The sequence below is a fragment of the Microcebus murinus genome, chromosome 2 (genome assembly GCF_040939455.1).
Source record: "Microcebus murinus isolate Inina chromosome 2, M.murinus_Inina_mat1.0, whole genome shotgun sequence".
Classification (NCBI taxonomy): Eukaryota; Metazoa; Chordata; class Mammalia; order Primates; family Cheirogaleidae; genus Microcebus; species Microcebus murinus.
In genome coordinates, this window is record NC_134105.1 from 99,416,723 (window position 1) to 99,433,744 (window position 17,022).

At 46.2% G+C, this 17,022-nt stretch overlaps 2 protein-coding genes and 1 long non-coding RNA gene across 8 annotated transcripts; 1 reads left to right on the plus strand and 2 right to left on the minus strand.

The window, feature by feature from the left end:
• Positions 1-223: 223 nt before the first annotated feature.
• APH1A (aph-1A gamma-secretase subunit) lies at positions 224-4,934 on the minus strand. The gene is made up of 7 exons (XM_012767452.2): positions 4,574-4,934; positions 3,846-4,016; positions 3,605-3,678; positions 3,247-3,369; positions 2,966-3,093; positions 1,339-1,462; positions 224-1,001 (listed from the first exon to the last, which is right to left on the minus strand). Exons 1-7 carry the CDS (start codon positions 4,684-4,686, stop codon positions 937-939), a joined length of 798 nt encoding a protein of 265 aa, XP_012622906.1. The 5' UTR covers positions 4,687-4,934; the 3' UTR covers positions 224-936.
• A 134-nt stretch (positions 4,935-5,068) lies between these two features.
• LOC142869572 (uncharacterized) lies at positions 5,069-16,993 on the minus strand. Its single transcript, XR_012918150.1, has 5 exons — positions 16,291-16,993; positions 14,762-14,804; positions 7,429-7,519; positions 7,108-7,210; positions 5,069-5,230 (listed from the first exon to the last, which is right to left on the minus strand). It is a non-coding gene; the product is annotated as an uncharacterized LOC142869572 (long non-coding RNA).
• On the plus strand, positions 8,540-15,494 carry C2H1orf54 (chromosome 2 C1orf54 homolog). Of its 6 annotated transcripts, none has more exons than XM_012767457.3 (6): positions 8,542-8,682; positions 10,065-10,151; positions 10,577-10,635; positions 11,340-11,450; positions 14,614-14,712; positions 15,414-15,494. In XM_012767457.3, the coding sequence occupies exons 1-5, from the start codon at positions 8,637-8,639 to the stop codon at positions 14,707-14,709; spliced, it is 399 nt and encodes a 132-aa protein (XP_012622911.1). In that variant the 5' UTR covers positions 8,542-8,636; the 3' UTR covers positions 14,710-14,712; positions 15,414-15,494. The 6 variants fall into 6 exon arrangements, with proteins under 6 accessions (XP_075856196.1, XP_012622911.1, XP_012622907.1 ...); XM_012767453.3 differs by having other exon boundaries at positions 8,543-8,682; positions 14,611-14,712; XM_012767456.2 differs by having other exon boundaries at positions 8,544-8,682; positions 10,068-10,151; positions 14,611-14,712.
• Positions 16,994-17,022: the final 29 nt, after the last annotated feature.

A 17,022-nucleotide genomic window follows, 5' to 3' on the forward strand; every position in this document is an offset into this window, starting at 1 on the left:
CTTTCATCTCATCCGTGGGAGAGAAGATTCACTTTTGGGAAAACATTTAACTCAAAGTTTCTGACAGGTTCAACCACCAGCCTAGATTTCTGCCCTTGCACCAAAGCTATGTTTGGAGATCAGTAGTTGCCAGGTTACAAAAGAGGCTGGACAAGAAACATGAGAGGGCAGAAATCTCAATTAACATGTTATTCCCTCCCTTAAAAGCCAAGTTCCCCCACAATTACAAAGTCCTTTTTATTAGTCAAAATCACAATCACCGTGATTAAAAGGATGGGACACTCCACCCTCAGCAGAAAATGTTACAGTTTATAGAAAATGTCCCCATCCCTCCCACACCCCAATTAAAAACTAGAAAAAATCTGCCCCCCTTCTCTACAATGTCATGGTAGTCTGACTCCTCCAGTGGCACTATAGCTCTGGAGTGGGCCAGCTCACCACAGCACCCTCCACTTCACCTTGGGGAGAAGAGGGATGCTGGTGGTCAAGGAGGTTAAAACCATTAGTTCCAGTAATGCCAGTTCCCAAACATGCACTTCCTCCCTTCCCCCCCTGGCCCTGGGACCAAGGGGAAATGGACAGAAATGAGCCCAGCCATGAGGAGCAATTTGAGGAGAGAAAATAGAACCCAAGGAGGTTAGAAGAGTTCCAACATACTTCCTCCCTCCCCCTACTCAAAAAAGGAAAAAAGGCAGTTTGGGGTCTTTATCACACCCTCAGACCTGAGAAAAAGACCAAGATGTTCAGTCTGGGGAGAGGGTACTGGGAAACTCAGAGCTCATCTACCCTTGAGCCTCCATTAATTTCATCTCCACGGCAATGGCTAAACTAGGTCCCTTTTCATGGTAACCTGCACTGTCCAGAACTGGAGATGGAGAATACAGGGCGAGGAGATCAGGAGGGCACTCCAGGCCCAGGGGTCCCCCCCAGGTTCCCTCAGTCCTCGGGTGGGATGCGCAGGGCAGAATACACCATCACCCGACTGTCCTCCTGCCGTCGGCCTGCAGAGGGGAAGGGCGGTGAGTCTTGGGCAGGGTGAGAGCAGAGCACTGACACATGGGGAGTCCTGGACAACAAGGGGTTCCCCAGGTGGTGGGGATAAGTGCAGATTCAAACCCACCAGTCACTGACTGGCTGAACCCAGGTTGCTCCTGGTAAAGCTTAGAGACTAAAGGTGACAAATGGACAAAGCAAAACCCTGAAGGTGGTGGGATAGACCAATGAGAAGGAGACAGAGAATGTGGGTAAATGGACCCAGGCTGGGGCTAGGCTCAGTCATGGGCAGTGGACAAGCAGGTGGGATCTTTCAGGCGATCAGTCCAGGTAGTCAGTCCTTACACGAGAGGCTGCGCTGGATACTTCTGAAGGACCCTCCAGCTGTGATGAAGGCCCAGAGCCCCATGGAAACAGTTACTGCATAGATGGGCAGCAGGCTGGCCTCATACCAAGGGTTCAGGAATGTCTAGGAATGAGGGTAAAAGTAGAAAAGAGATTAGATTCTCCCACCCCCCCCCAATCCCTACATATTCTCTTTGTGCCTTTGACTCAGACCTCCTCCAGATATCACTCTCAAATTCCCAGTCTTTCCCTTTAGAGCACCACCATCTTGTGGTTAAAGGGACTTTTGATTTTCAGCTCCCTCAAAGGTTTCTGCCACTCCTGCTCATAGGAGTGCATATAGTTTAGCTAATCCATTCAAACTCCTCTCCAGAGTAGGTGATATAATTGATGCTGAGGTGAGACACCTCTAAAGACTTACCTTTCCACCTCCTCCCAAGTTAAAAATGTTAAGTGAGGCTTCTTCCCTCCCTCCCTCCCTTCCATCTTTTCATTTTTTTTTAAAGCCAGTGAAATTTAGTAGTGGGGCACTGAATACCAAATTGAGTGACACAAATGTTAATAAGTTCTGCTTACCCACTACCACTGGACCAGCCCTTTTTTTCTATCTTTTATTTTTTTAATTAGCAAGACTGACAATGAGCACTGCCTGCCTCTGTTACTCCGTAAAGCTGACGGGTGAAGACCCCAGAGTGTAGCCTAGGCGGGATATGTCTCTGTATTACAAAAACATTACTTGACTTTAATACCCTGCACCCCTCCCACCCCCACCCCCACCCCACAACCACTTGACAACCAGGAACAGTGGTGATATGTATCTCCTCATCGACATCTTATGATTTATGGGACGGGGTGAAGGAAATACTGGTTGGTCCTGGAGAAACATTCCCTTGCTCCACCAGTGGCTCTCTTGGCCAACTAGGATCCCTACATCCCAGAACTTTATTCTGCTCTCCCTGTTGGTAGTAGTACCGTAGTAGTATGATGGCGGCGGCGCTGTAATTCTTCTATATCTTTTTCTTTTTTTTTTTTTTTTTTTTTGAGACAGAGTTTCACTTTGTTGCCCAGGCTAGAGTGAGTGCCGTGGCGTCAGCCTAGCTCACAGCAACCTCAGACTCCTGGGCTCAAGCAATCCTTCTGCCTCAGCCTCCCGAGTAGCTGGGACTACAGGCATGCGCCACCACGCCCGGCTAATTTTTATATATATATATTAGTTGGCCAATTAATTTCTTTCTATTTGTAGTAGAGACGGGGTCTTGCTCTTGCTCAGGCTGGTTTCGAACTCCTGACCTCGAGCAATCCGCCCGCCTCGGCCTCCCAGAGTGCTAGGATTACAGGCGTGAGCCACCACGCCCGGCCTATATCTTTTTCAATTGGGGGATTTTAACTTTTTAAATTTATCATTGTAAAAACCAAAGATGCTAGCACTCTGGGAGGATTGCTTGAGCTCAGGAGTTCAAGACGAGCCTGAGCCAGAGTGAGACCCTGTCTCTACTATAAATAGAAAGAAATTAGCCAAACAACTAAACAAACAAAAAAAAATGTTAAGTAAGGACATACTTTCCCCCACATCCCATTCACCATTAAACACTTGTCTCCCTGATCCAGGCCCCTGTCTCCAACTCACCAGTCCCGATGTCAGTAGGTGACTCCCAACCACCAGGCCCAAAGCCCAGTACCGTCTCCTCTCACAGGCATCAAAGAACACAACTCCCCAAAAGGTATGGAGCAGGATAATGGCTGCTGTCAGAAAGGCTGCAGGGAGGGAGATGGTGATGAGATACATCCCTGATCTTCTCCCAGCCACCTGAGATGCTGAGCCAAAGAAGTCTCCCAGGGAAGGCCAATAAATCAGATCAGAGACAGGGATTAATGGGACATGAGAGTGAGATAGGAATTGGGTCTTACCTGAAGTTAGGAAGTAATAGGGTGAGTCTCCATGGATCCCAACCACACCTGGCCCAAGTGCATCAGCCAAAATATTGATAACAGAGAAGACACCACTGATGATACCGAAGGAGAGACCAGAAACTGGAGGAAGGGAGGGTCTCATCAATGTCAGAGAACACTATGGCCTGTTTACTACTGACTCCTCCCCATTCCCAGTCACAATTCTTCCACACCTACTCTCCCTCCAGACCACCTCTGTTTGGAAGTGAGGTATGAAGGAAAACAAGAAGCCATTTAGAACATGTAGATGTTTAGAGACTTCCCTAGGGTAGGGGGTTGTCCAACTCCCTCCTCCAATCCCTCTCCCTTGGCTCACCATAGGCCATCTGGCGGATGGAGATGGGTGATCTTCCGTCCTCACTCAGCGATGCTAACCCCTCATCTGCCTTCCTGGGGTGGGGTGGGGTAGGGGAAACATGAGGGAAAGCAGGGATGCTCCTTTCCCTCTAATGTCTTCCCTTAGTGCCTCCTCTTCCAAACCACCACCCAGGGGCTGTTTCACTTCCCATAGTGCAATCCTCGGCCCCTCTCCCCTCCAGATCACCTCATCTTCTTACTTAAGCAGCTTATAGTAGGCAAAGCGAAACACCTCCTGTAGAAGGACAGAGACTGCAGCACCAAAAATCAGGAGGCCATACTGGAGCCGGGCATCTGACCGGTCTGTTACATGGACCAAGATGAACCAGACCACAGAGGCCAGGAGCAGGGAGACCAGCCAGAAAAATGCCCTGAGAAAAGATAAGGGCAATGAGATAGGCAATGGTAGGGGCAGCCGGAAAAATCAAGGTGGGGAACCTGCCAAGGCTGCAGCATGAAAAGTGGAAGTTGGACTTCTGGATGGTTAGGGAGACAGGGCCCAGACATGGTAGGTGTCTCCATCAAGGGACTCATCTGTAGAAATCTGGACGGAGGAGAAGGGGTAGATATCTGATTAAGGAGCATTCACAGCGACAAGAGTCAGAGTGTGAGAGCACGAAAGGGCTAGGAATCCATTCCTGGATCCTCCCTTAGGGCACCTGACTCAGCTGGCCGAGGTCAGCAGAGTCTTGGCCTTAGGCCTCCTCTCATGTCCCCAGGAGAAACATAGGAGGAATCTGTGCGATCACTGGAAAGCGGAAACCAATTGCGGGAAAGGGCAAATCACTCAGACTCCCCCACCGGCGTTAAACCTTCACCCACGACTCATCTTCCCCAACTCAGGCTCCCAGGCTCGCCCCAGTTCCTCCAGCCCCTTCCGCATCCCTTTCTTCAACGCTCTCTCGCGTCCCCTCGACCTCCTACTCACCCCGCAACCAGGATGATAACGCGAAGCGGGTCCCCAGCCACAGTGATTAAGAAAAGCGCGAAGGCCGGGCCGAACGCGACGAAAGTGCATCCGAAAAACACCGCAGCCCCCATTGCTGGGCAGCCGGGGGCGGGGTAGAGCTCTGGCCAAGAGAGGCGAATGCGAGGAGCGCGCCAACTGGGAGTCCGCGTGGAGTGGCAACGCGACCCCACAAGGGGCGCGGTGCAATGTCACCCCCAGACCCCGGGGAAGGGGAAGGGGGGGGCACCAGAACCCCAGATGAAGGTCCGCGCTACTTCCTCTACGGAAGCCGAGAAGGGGACAAACCCCGGCTGCAGCCCCATGGCCACCTCCCATCTAATCCCCACCCCCGGAAGGCCAATGGAGAATCGGCGGGGGCGGAGCTGCGGGGGGCGGAGGCGTGGCTGCACGACCGGCTGGGAGTTGTAGTCGCCCTGCCCTCGGAACCTTCGACCTCATTCTGGGAAAGGCTCTTGCGCGTTAAAGGGGGTGGGCCGGAATGGCCCAGTCAGGGCATGGATTCCCGGGTTCACTTACGCCTTGGCGGCGGTTTCCTTTGGTTACTCTGTGGGATTGGGTAGTCGTTAATCCTATCTCTTCTTGAAGGGCTGCAGAGGGGGAAGATCCTGTTTGAATCTAAGGGACAAATACAAAGAGAGCACAGGATAGAGGGTGCAGGGAGATAGGGATGGGTATTGTTCTTACTTGAATGAAAGGAAATGGGCTAGAGCTGCTGCCTAAGGGATGAAGGTTAGATTTAAAAGTAGCTCTTTGGACAGGCTAGTATAGTAAACATGGAATACCATGTATCATTAGTGAAGCCCTTCATCTGCAATGACAAGAGAATCAGAGAGAAGCAAGAGGAGCCTGGAGAGAAATGTTAGGGAGACGTTTATAGGGAATCAGGAGTTAAAAAGCAATTAGAGCAATGGGGTTGAAGGAAAAGGACATGCCTCCTCCCTCGAGTTCCTTTTATGTCATATTTCCTCTATTTATTTTCGAAAAATGAACCTGAGTGGTGTCTTTTCCTCAGGCTGGAGAGAGAGGTTGCATATATTAGAGTGAAAGTTAAAGTAGGAGAGGAGGGTATTGTAACCTCATTTGGATGGAGAGAATGTTTAGTCAAAGAAAGGGAATGGGAGGGAATCTCATCTGAGGTTGGGAAAGTGAGGGAATCTGGAATATTGTTTGGTTTGTTTGTTTGTTTTTGATACAGAGTCTCGCTTTGTTGCCCACGCTAGAGTGAGTGCCATGGCGTCAGCCTAGCTCACAGCAACCTCAAACTCCTGGGCTCAAGCAATCCTGCTGCCTCAGCTAATTTTTTCTATATATATTAGTTGGCCAATTAATTTCTATTTATAGTAGAGACGTGTCTCGCTCTTGCTCAGGCTGGTTTTGAACTCCTGACCTTGAGCAATCCACCCGCCTCAGCCTCCCAGAGTGCTAGGATTACAGGCGTGAGCCACCGCGCCCGGCTGGAATATTGTTTTTGAGTATATAATCCAAGTACAAAAAAACCATAGAAATTGTTCAATGAGAACCAGGCTTCCTTTCCTTCCTGCAAGTGCTTTATGATTTAATATATATGTATACACCCACATAGGTGTTCTACATTTTTTCCAGGAAATTCTAGAAAAGAGCTGAGGAATAGATTGTATAGATTTACATGGAAAGTCACCAAGCACATCATTCTCCAATAAGGTTAAGAGGGTGGGTGCCACTGGCCAGTGCTCAAGACTCCTGTGTATCCTGCTTCTGAGCCTAGCAGTCTGAGTCAGGTGAAGAAATAGGGATGGAGACAACTCTTCCTCAACTATCCAACTAACCAGAAGATGGTCAGCCATCTTCTGACCACTGAGCGCAGGCTCTAAACCTATCTTGTTCATGGGTGGTTCCACAGAGACTTGCACCGTGCCTGGCTGGCTCACAGTAGATATTAGGAGTAGATACTTTATTTAACTCCCTTTAAAAAAAATTGCCCAGGTGTGGTGGCTCACGCTTATAATCTCAGTGCTTTGGGAGAGAAATGTTAGGGAGACGTTTATAGGGAATCAGGAGTTAAAAAGCAAGGCAGGAAGCAGGAGGATCATTTGAGGGCAGGAGTTCAAGACCAGCCCAGGCAATATAGCAAGACCCCATCTCTACCAAAAACATAAAAAATTAGCCAGGCATGGTGGGGCATGCCTGTAGTCCCAGCTACTCAGGAGGCTCAGGTGAGATGATCCCTTGAGCCCAGGAGTTCGGGGCTGCAATATGCCATGATTGCACCTGTGAATAACTACTGCACTCCAGCCTGGGCAACATAGCAAGACCCCATCTCTAAAAAAAAAATAAAAAACCCTAAAAACAACAAAACTATGTTCTCCTATACCCTTGCCCGTGAGCTCTGAATTGCCTATTGGACTAGGCCTAACACATATCTTGCTAAATGTTTCTGAATTTAATGAAAATGGGAAACATAAAAGCAGAGGGAAGAGTTCAGGCCTGGTGGTTCACGCCTGTTATCTTAGCACTTTGGGAGGCTGAGGCAGGAGGATCACTTGAGCCTAGGAATTCCAAGCTGCAGTGAGCTATGATCACGCCACTGCATTCTACTTCAGGCATCAGACGGAGATCCTGTCACACAAAAAAATAAAGCAGAGGAAAGAATAAAAACTCTATTCCTGTAGGTCTGAATGAGGGGAGCATACCAAGTGACTGAAAGTGGGAGAGAGGGTGTGGCACCTACAGCAGGGAAAGAGACTTATCTGCTTCCTCCCTTCTTCCATCCTGTGTCTAGGAAATTGAGAAAAAGGTGAGGTGAGGTCATTATTACCAGAGAGGAAATAACTTACCATGGCTGAGAGATTTTTATCAGAAGCCATGCAGCAGGTGCTTTCAGAGTCAAACAATGATGGGTAAATGTTGTGCATATCCTTCATAGCCCTAGACAGGCAGAAGAAAGGGACTGTTTTCAGTTTAGAAAAATGCTCTCCCCTTCCTCAGAACATTTCTACTGTGATCAAAGAGACTACGAATAAACCTCAGACAGAAGGGCAACTCTGGATTGTGATGGTAAATTAGGGACAGTGAGCCGGGTACACTGTAATCCTAGCACTCTGGGAGGCCAAGGCAGGAGGACTGCTCGAGATCAGGAGTTTGAGACCAGCCTGAGCAAGAGCGAGACCCCGTCTCTACTAAAAGTAGAAACAAATTAGTCGAACAACTAAAAACATACATAGAAAAAATTAACTGGGCATGGTGGCACATACCTGTAGTCCCAGCTACTTGAGAGGCTGAGGCAGATGGATCGCTTGAGCCCAGGAGTCGCTAGGCTGATGCCATAGCACTCTAGCCCAGGCAACAGAGTGAGACTCTATCTCAAAAAAAAAGTTAGGGGCAGTGAGAGGGAGGGTGAGCTTTATGTGAGTCCTGGGAGAAAGGAAGGAAGGAAAAGAGAGGAGAAGGGAAGCTCCTTAGTAGACCTTTTTCTTTTTTGTATTGGCAGTGGTAGTCCCAAATAGATCTAATCCAAGGCTGGGGAGCTTAAAACATGTTCTCATCAGAACTTACTTTTCTTTTTTTAGAGACAATCTTGCTCTGTCACTCAGGCAGTGGCATGATCATGGCTCATTGCAGCCTCAAGACTCTTTGGTTCAAGGGACCCTTCTGCCTAAGCCTCACTAATTTTTCTTCTTCTTCCTCTTCTTCTTCTTTTTTTTTGTACAGATTGGGGTCTCACTATGTCAGCCAGGCTGGTTCTTGAACTCTTGGCCTCAAGCGATCCTCCTGCCTCAGCCTTCCCAAGTGCTGGGATTACAGGCATGAGCCACTGTGCATGGCTAAAACCTACTTTTGCCTCTCTCAATCTGAGCAACTGTGGTTAAGAACCGGTAGTAACTGAGGAGCTAGTCAGTCAGCAAGTAGGCGGAGAGTTCTGCCCCCTGGGAGAAGTGTTGCTGCAGCTCCTTCCCAGCTTTGCAGGAGGAGGGGGGCGGGGTAAGTTTGGGGGAAACGCTGTAATTTCCTTTTTTACTTTCACAGCAATAGTACAGAATCCAGAATGGATGTCCTCTTGGTAGCTATCCTTGCTGTGCCACTTATCCTGGGTAAGTCGTCTTCTCTCCCTAAGCTTTTGTGCCAGATCTTCTACCATAAATGAGGTGGGAGAAAAAAAATAAGGAGAGGGTGAGAGGTGCATTTCGATGGGGACTTATATAGAGCTTTTTCATCTGTGCTAGGGTCTGGTGTTGGGGGCAGAGCGGAGATCTGGAAGGGAGAGCCAGGAATAAGAGAGGAAAGCACAATCCTGTCAAAGAAGAGAAGGTTTCCGGAGGATAGAGCCCCAGACTCTGGGAGGTCCTAGCAAGAGCGAACTCAGTTCGCCATCACCAAAAGTTGAACAAGATGAGAGGGACTAAAGTGATAGTGAAGGAGAGAGGTGTATTCTTGGAAGGTGGGACAGTCTGAAACTAGTGAGGGAAGTCAGGGTGTCTCCTTTCCCACAGAGTTGTAGAAAAAAAAAATGTATTAGTAAAGACACAGGAATGAGGTGGCCTTTAGGGTGGTGGAAAACTGGCTGCCTTCAGGGACGGCACTTCAGGGACAGAGTCCCAAGGGTAGCTTGGCTCCTTCCCTCCTTTGTTCCTCAGTCTGCCAGGTGTGTCTCACTGTTTCCTTTTCCTCTAGATTCTTGTGTCATTAGCCTGGGGTTGGAGGGAAAGCATTCAAGGAGCTCAGGGAAATGTTCAGCAGGAGGTCTAGAGTTTTTGATTCAGTCATATCAAAACCACATATTTTTAGTTCTGTAAGGGATGAAACACTAACAGAGATGGGTCATTTAATCCATCTGACTCATTTTAAGAAAGCAGAAATAGGCTGGGCACGGTGGTGCACGCCTATAGTCCCAGCTACTCGGGAGGATCGCTTGAGCCCAGGAGTTTGAGGTTTCTATGAGCAAGGCTGATGCCACGGCACTCTAGCCCAGGCTACAGAAGTGAGACTCTGTCTCAAAAAAAAAAAAAGAAGGCAGATGTTAAATGGCTTGTTCAGGGTTATTCCACTAGTTAGCAGAAAAGCTGGAACTAAAACTCAAATTCAAAAGTCTAAAGGTATGTGTTAGTTAGCTGTGAGAGACACTGATTAGAGAAGGTCTCTCACAAATACAATAAGGTCTGGAGCATACTAAATAGAAGATTTGGTGTATTTAATTTCTGGTCTCTCTCTTCTTCCTACCTTATTTAGGTTTAGTTCTCCTTTTGGGTTTATAGTGTGTGAAGGGACCTGTCTAAGGGCACAGAGTAACAGGCCTCATTACAGACATGTAGCCCAGAAGACTGAGAAGGGTTTAGAGATGCAGAGGCAGGGAGACAGTATGACCCTTGGAGGGGAGGCAGAAAGGAAGGAAACAGGTAGAACTGAGGTCAACTCCAGATGTCCTTCTGCTGGTAAGGGGTTCCAGATGCCCCTTCACCTATAGTCTTTGTCCCAGTAGGACAAGAATATGAGGATGAAGAAAGCCTGGAAGAGGATGATTATTATCAAGTGGTCTATTATTACACAGTCACCCCCAGTTATGGTGAGTATATTAAAGGCTGTGACCCTTAGCTGAGTGGAGAGAGGCCTTGGGGATGTTTAGTCTTGAATCTTTTCCCTTCATTTTGCAACAGAGCAAATGGGTCAGAGAGAAATTTGGCTATGAACAAAAACTATTAAAGCTCATGATGTTATTTTTCAACCTAGTGATTTTTAATTCTTTGGAAAATGGCTAAAACAACTTGAAAAATTTCAAATTTGTAAATTATTTTAAATTCCAGATTGAAAATACAAATGCATACACATTCACAAACATTTTAAACATTAAAGTTAATTAAAATTGGATTATACCAATAAATTTTATAACTTTAGCAACCTGAAGTATTCTGAGTAATCTCATTCCTTTTCATTTCTACATACACAGTTACCTTTTTCCTTTGTTACTACTGATTTTTTTCTCCTCCACAGATGATTTTGGTGCAAATTTCACCATTGATTACTCCATGTTTGAGTCAGAGGACAGGCTGGTGAGTGACCTCTACATCTATGAGGATCAGGATAAGTAACAGTTAAAAAGAAACTGGGGGCCAGGCTCATACCTGTAATCCTAGCACTTTGAGAGGCCGAGGTGGGAGGGAGGATCCCTTAAAGTCAGGAGTTTGAGCAAGAGCAAGACCCTGTCTCTACAAAAAATAAAAAAATTAGCTGGGTGTGGTGGTGCATGCCTATAGTCCAGCTACCTAGGAGGCTGAGGCAGGAGGATTTTTAAGCCCAGGAGCTTGAGGTTGCAGTGAGCTATGATGATGCCACTATACTCTAGCTAGGGCAACAGAGCAAGACCCTGTCTCAAAAAATATATAAATAAATAAAATGAAATGAAACTGGGGAATGTCAAAATGTAACTGATTATCAGGAATAAAAATGAGTTAGAGGAAGAAAAACTAGGTAGTAGGCCCTAAACAAACCATAGCTAGGAGGATAAGGAAGCCAGATCCAGTAAGTTTGCTAAGACACTAACAAGGGGCAGTCCTAGAATCAAGGGACTTGTTGCATGGGATGAGTATATAATCCATGCAAGCACAGGGTAGGAGGGATCCCTGGATTTAAGTCTTTGAGGGGGGGGAGTGTGGAGGGAGACAGGCAAAAAAGGGGAGAAGAATTTTAAATAGAGAACTATGAGGATGTTGGATGGAGAAGATAACTCTGTGTTTTCCAATCCTACTGAGGGTAGAACAGGTTGGATCAGAAGGTAACAGAAGCAGTAGAGACTACCACTAGTCTCGAAACAGAACGTGCAGACCATCAGAAACCTATAACCGTGAAACCAGTAATAATGGAAACAGTGAGTTGTTTGGGGATTGGGGGGAGGGAGACAAGACATCCCTTACCCTGGATCAATGCCAGGGCTGGTGACATGGAATACCAGCTTTGGTGGATGGGGGAACAAGTAACTAGTACTTCAATGCAGGTGTTCATATCAACTTGACTATCATATCTTTCACTGAGATTTAATACTTAACCCCGTTTACAAAACACTGAGAAGATTTGCAGCAGTTAAATTTCAGTTCAGTAGTACTTAATGTGTATGTAATCTATGCCTAAGGTTGTGGAGGGTGCTGATGCTGATGAAAAAGAAATTTATGATGTGGTTATTGCCCTCAAGGAATTTATAGAACTCAAGTTTACAATTTAGGACAAAATGAAAAGGTATGTTACAATGTTAAATTACACATAAATTTGACAGCATATGACATAGGATAGTGCTTTAGTCAGTATAAGGAGAGAGATCATTATGGGCTAGAGTTGTTTGGAAGGCTTTTAGTAGGTGATTGTGTTTGAAATACACCTTAAAGAATAGGTGAGTTTTTGATTGGTGGGAAGTTATAAAAGGATGAAAGCAATTTGCAGGAATAGCTATTCCAAGAGTGAAAGAGCTGCATAGATGAGAGGAATAGAATAAACATGGGCCGGGCGCGATGGCTCACGCCTGTAATCCTAGCACTCTGGGAGGCTGAGGCGGGCAGATTGCTCGAGGTCGGGAGTTCGAAACCAGCCTGAGCGAGACCCCGTCTCCACTAAAAATAGAAAGAAATTAATTGACCAACTAAAAATATATATACAAAAAATTAGCCGGGCATGGTGGCGCATGCCTGTAGTCCCAGCTACTTGGGAGGCTGAGGCAGGAGGATCACTTGAGCCCAGGAGATTGAGGTTGCTGTTAGATAGACTGACACCACGGTACTCACTCTAGCCAGGGCAACAAAAGTGAGACTCTGTCTCAAAAAAAAAAAACAAAAAAACAAAAACATGGTATGTTTAGTGGATAGGGTATGACTGAAGGAGAGGGTATATGGAGGGGAACAATGGGAATTAAGAAAAAATAAAATTTACAAGCCTTCTAATATTTGGTTGGTAATTTCACATATGGCAAGATAGGGCCAAATTATAGACAGTCTGAAGTGTCAGGGTGAAGTTTGAACTCATAATAAATAGGGAAACTAATAAGTTCTTCAGTATGGTAAAGATACAATGAAAAGAGGTATTTTAGAAAAAAAAAATTCATCTGGTTGTATGCAGGATGTAACTTAATGGAGAGTGATTCATGAAATTTGCATTGTTCCAGAAATAATCTATTAAAGGCCTGGAAGTGGCATTAATATGAGAGGAGAAAAACAAGAAATATTTTGAAGAAAATGTCTTGCTTCACATAATAATTTCATATGAGGAATAAATGAGAGAGTTAAAATTACTTACATGTTTTAAAAATGGATGTCTAGGAAAATGGCCGACCAAAATGGGAACTATGGGAGGCCACAGTAGATTAGGAGGGAAGTCATGAATTTGATATTGACCAGGTTGAATTTATAGTGACAGCCCTATGAGAGTGTCCTAAAGGTAACTGAGCTAGGTCAGGGCTAGAGTTCTAAGTGCAAGTCACAGTTACAAAAGTAAATGAGCTCAACAGAGTCAGTACACACAAAAGCTCAGAAGGCCAAGAGACTGACTACAGACTGTGCCTATAGTTAATAGGAGGAAGAGGAATCAACCAAAGTAATGGGAGAAGGATTGGAGAGGAGGGTAGGTAGCCAAGTTTGTATTACAGAGTCTAGAAGAGAAAGTTTAATATAATCAATCAAGAGCTACCACAGGGCCGGGTGCGGTGGCTCACACCTGTAATTCTAGCACTCTGGGAGGCTGAGGCAGGAGGATCGCTCGAGGTCAGGAGTTCAAAACCAGCCTGAGCAAGAGTGAGACCCTGTCTCTACTATAAATAGAAAGAAATTAATTGGCCAACGAATATATATAGAAAAAATTAGCCAGGCATGGTGGCACATACCTGTAGTCCCAGCTACTCAGGAGGCTGAGGTAGTAGGATTGCTTGAGCTCAGAAGTTTGAGGTTGCTGTGAGCTAGGCTGACGCCATGGCACTTACTCTAGCCTGGGCAACAAAGTGAGACCCTGTCTCAAAAAAAAAAAAAAAAAAAACCTACCACGGGGCCAAGGAAAAGTATGTCATTAATGACACCAAAGAAAGCAGTTTTAATTGAATGGTTGGAGAAAAGCTAGATTTTGTGGAGGCAAGAAGGGAGTACATTATGAGGAACTGGAGGCAAGTACAGACCAACCATCTGAAAAATCTGGTAATGTTAAAGAGAAGCGGTGGCTCACACCTGTAATCCTAGCACTCTGGGAGGTGGAGGGGGGAGGATCGCTCAAGGTCAGGAGTTCAAAACCAGCCTTAGCAAGAGCGAGACCCCGTCTCTAGAGCGAGACCCCGTCTCTACTATAAATAGAAAGAAATTAATTGGCCAACTAAAATATATATAGAAAAAAAAATTAGCTGGGCGTGGTGGTACATGCCTGTAGTCCCAGCTACTTGGGAGGCAGAGGCAGAAGGATTGCTTGAGCCCAGGAGTTTGAGGTTGATGTGAGCTAGGCTAACGCCACGGCACTCTACCTCGGGCAAAGAGTGAGACTCTGTCTAAATAAACAAACAAACAAATAAATAAATAAAGAGAAGCAACAGCTGGAAAGGAGATCAGGATCAAAGAGCAGTCTGCATATAGTTGAACACAGATGGGAGGCACTGGTAGGAATGGAAAGTAAAAGATTGACAATGAGGGCAGATAAATCTTTTTAAAGTATATAGTAGGCTCCCTTTAGATTGTAAATTCCTTGAGGACAGGAACCATGTCTTATTCATATTTATATCCTTCCCTCTAACACCTAGCACAGTGACTAACATAGTGTCACGCACAGAATAGATTAAAATAGGTGTCATTGAATTGAGTTGGGGCCTCCCGTGTATGGTCAGGGATGGCTGAAAGTCACAATGGAAAGGACTCCTTATAGTGATGGGGAGGAGGGATGGATCTTTCTCTAAGCCCAGAGGAAAGGAAGACAAAGTTTAGTGTAAAGAGTTGGCTATCCTTCTGGAGGGAGAAGGGGAAGTGGTAGGAAGAATGACACTGGCTTACTATGGGGGGATGTTTGTATTTTAGCAGAGTCCAGATCTGAATGATGCTGTGTCCGGTCTGCAGAGTCCTGTATCCCTCCTTCTGTGGTGGGCCCTAGTTCAGGGAGGGATGTATTTCATGTAAAAGGTGAGAATGCAGCCATTGGCCTTGGGAAAGTCTGCAAAGTAATTCTTACCAGTATCTCTCTGGCTAGTGTTTCCAGGATGGTCAATTCTCAGCTGCTTAAAGAAAGAAGAGAGATCATATTTAGAAAAATATTATTATTTAATCTTGAAGTTTATGAGTAATTGAGGCAAAGATTTTTGTGTTGAGTCATTAATTTTTCTGAACTAGGAGGACTTTAGGACCTCCTAGAGCAGAGACAGGTGGCATGGAGAAAAAACACTGCAGGATTCCAATATGCCCTGAGGAATCAGAGCTGGTTCTAGCCTGGCCATGTTTCAAGGCATGGCAGGTGCCAGAGGGCAAAATGGGCAGGTCTTGCAACCTGAAAGAGTCAAGAAGCAAAGTTCAGTGGTAGAAGGGGTGGCAGTTCCCTGACATATGGGAGAGAAAGAGTGGGAAAACAAAGAGGGAAGAGAGCTGTATTATAGGGAAGGAACTTAAGTTGGGATTCTAAATATTGTGCATAAAAAGATTTAGCAGGAGGAGGAAGGAGTGATGAGGGGAGGGGACACATCTTTCTCAGAAGATATCACAAGGAAATCCTAGCTCAGAATAGGAAATCTGGGATGTTTTCATAGAGTGGCGGGCATGAAGGGGGTTTCCTGGGTCTCCTGACCCTGTTTTTTGTTTTTGTTTTTTCCTTTCTTTCTTTGCTTTTTTAGGTTGGAGAAGACTGCTATGGCTCTTTGGATCAATATTGGCAAGAGGAAATTTGAAGATAAAATAAATAATAAATGAAATAATCTGGTTACTGTCTACTCCTTCATAGGGGTTTGTTCTAAAGTCGCAACATTTACTCAATGATCTTGATCTTTGAGGTAAAAAAAATAAATAAAAAAATAAAGTCACAACACTAAAGAGAGCACCAGGATTTGGGAGCAGGAAGGGTAGATTAGAAAGGGAGTTGGGTGACAATAGAATTAAAGAGAATTATTGACTGTGAATAAACCTGCAATTTGGGGAAGAATGAAGAAGAGCACCCACGGAAAACAGGTTTACTCACAGTTCATAATCCCCTCTAATTCTACTGTTTTATTTTATTAGATATGGTGTTGACATAGTGTGCTTGGGAAACAGGGTTGAGGTTTATTTAGAACCTTTTTTTTTTCTTTTTATAAAATAAGCACACTGTAAAACTTAATCTAAAATATCGAAGACTATTTAAAATATTCACACTTCCCCACCCCCGTCCAACTGCCTTTTGCAGTTAGTAATTATGGCAGGGACAAACTCAAATTTTATTTATTTTTAAATTCTCTATTCTCCAGACCCTAATCAGAATTGGGCTGCCCCCTTGCGGTCTGTTCGATGTCATAGCTTCAACCAGCCCACGGTGCCTGGGCCCCGCTCTCCTCTCCATTGTATTCTTGTCAATAATGCAAGGGACAACGACGATAGTAACGTCCCAGTTACTTTTGAGACTCTCTAAACTCTAAACTTGCCTCCCTCCCTCCCTCCAATCCTTTCGAATCTTCTTCAGGGGAAAAATGATGAAATCGAAGATGGACAACGCCATAACCTAGGAGATCAGGGACCTACCCTATTCTGTTCCCCGGGCTCAGAATGAGAGAATTAAGGGCGTGGGGCCAGAGAATTCAGGAGCCTGGGCAGAAAAGTCAGGAACAACTGAGTTCAGCTTTGACCTCTAGAGCCGTGGCGGGGTGGCATCTGAGCTGGTAACGTGCGTGGTAGGTTATGTAAGGAAAGGGCTGGAGGAGCCGCCCCAGCGGGAGCCTGAGAGAGGACGCGGTGTTCTCGGCCGAGCTCCCCACCCTCCTCACCCAGCAGGGCAGGAGGCACCCAACTTGGAGGGGAGAGAGAAGGGGAGGGTGAAACAGAGACCGGGGAATCACGAGGGCTGGGCTGCCGAGAAAGGGAAAGGATACACAGCGTCACACATGCATTCTTTAATGCACGTTGCAGACACAAGTCGCTGACGGTTTCCATGTGCTGCGCTCGTGAGCGGACGCGCTCAAAGAGGGGGAGGAAGGGTTGGCTCCAAAGGCGGAAGTGGAGGTGGGGTGCCGAGGGGGGTGGGTCCCACGACCCGAGGCGTGCACCTCCAGTCGCACAACGAATCTCAACACTCAATCCGCGTATGTCTGGCGCATCATCATTCTAGTCAAGGCCATGGACTCCGCCCTTTTTCCTCCCCTCCCTTCTTTTCCACGCTTTTTCCATCCTCCTCCTTTTCTCATCACCGGGTCCTCTCCAGGAGCCGCATGTAGGGGCGGAGCACGGAATGCTTCCTTTCCAGCCAATCATCAGCTG

What these genes read in the sequence shown, in the direction of transcription:
- APH1A (XM_012767452.2), bottom strand. Translation starts at nt 4,686, where the DNA reads ATGGGGGCTGCGGTGTTTTTCGGATGCACTTTCGTCGCGTTCGGCCCG. An exon ending in CTATTACTTCCTAACTTCAG is followed by an intron (nt 3,094 to 3,246) that starts GTAAGACCCAAT and finishes CCCTCCCTGCAG; the next exon opens with CCTTTCTGACAGCAGCCATT. An exon ending in TATCCAGCGCAGCCTCTCGT is followed by an intron (nt 1,002 to 1,338) that starts GTAAGGACTGAC and finishes TCCCCTCTGCAG; the next exon opens with GCCGACGGCAGGAGGACAGT.
- C2H1orf54 (XM_012767453.3), top strand. Translation starts at nt 8,637, where the DNA reads ATGGATGTCCTCTTGGTAGCTATCCTTGCTGTGCCACTTATCCTGG. An exon ending in TGCTGTGCCACTTATCCTGG is followed by an intron (nt 8,683 to 10,064) that starts GTAAGTCGTCTT and finishes TCTTTGTCCCAG; the next exon opens with TAGGACAAGAATATGAGGAT. An exon ending in CACAGTCACCCCCAGTTATG is followed by an intron (nt 10,152 to 10,576) that starts GTGAGTATATTA and finishes TCTCCTCCACAG; the next exon opens with ATGATTTTGGTGCAAATTTC.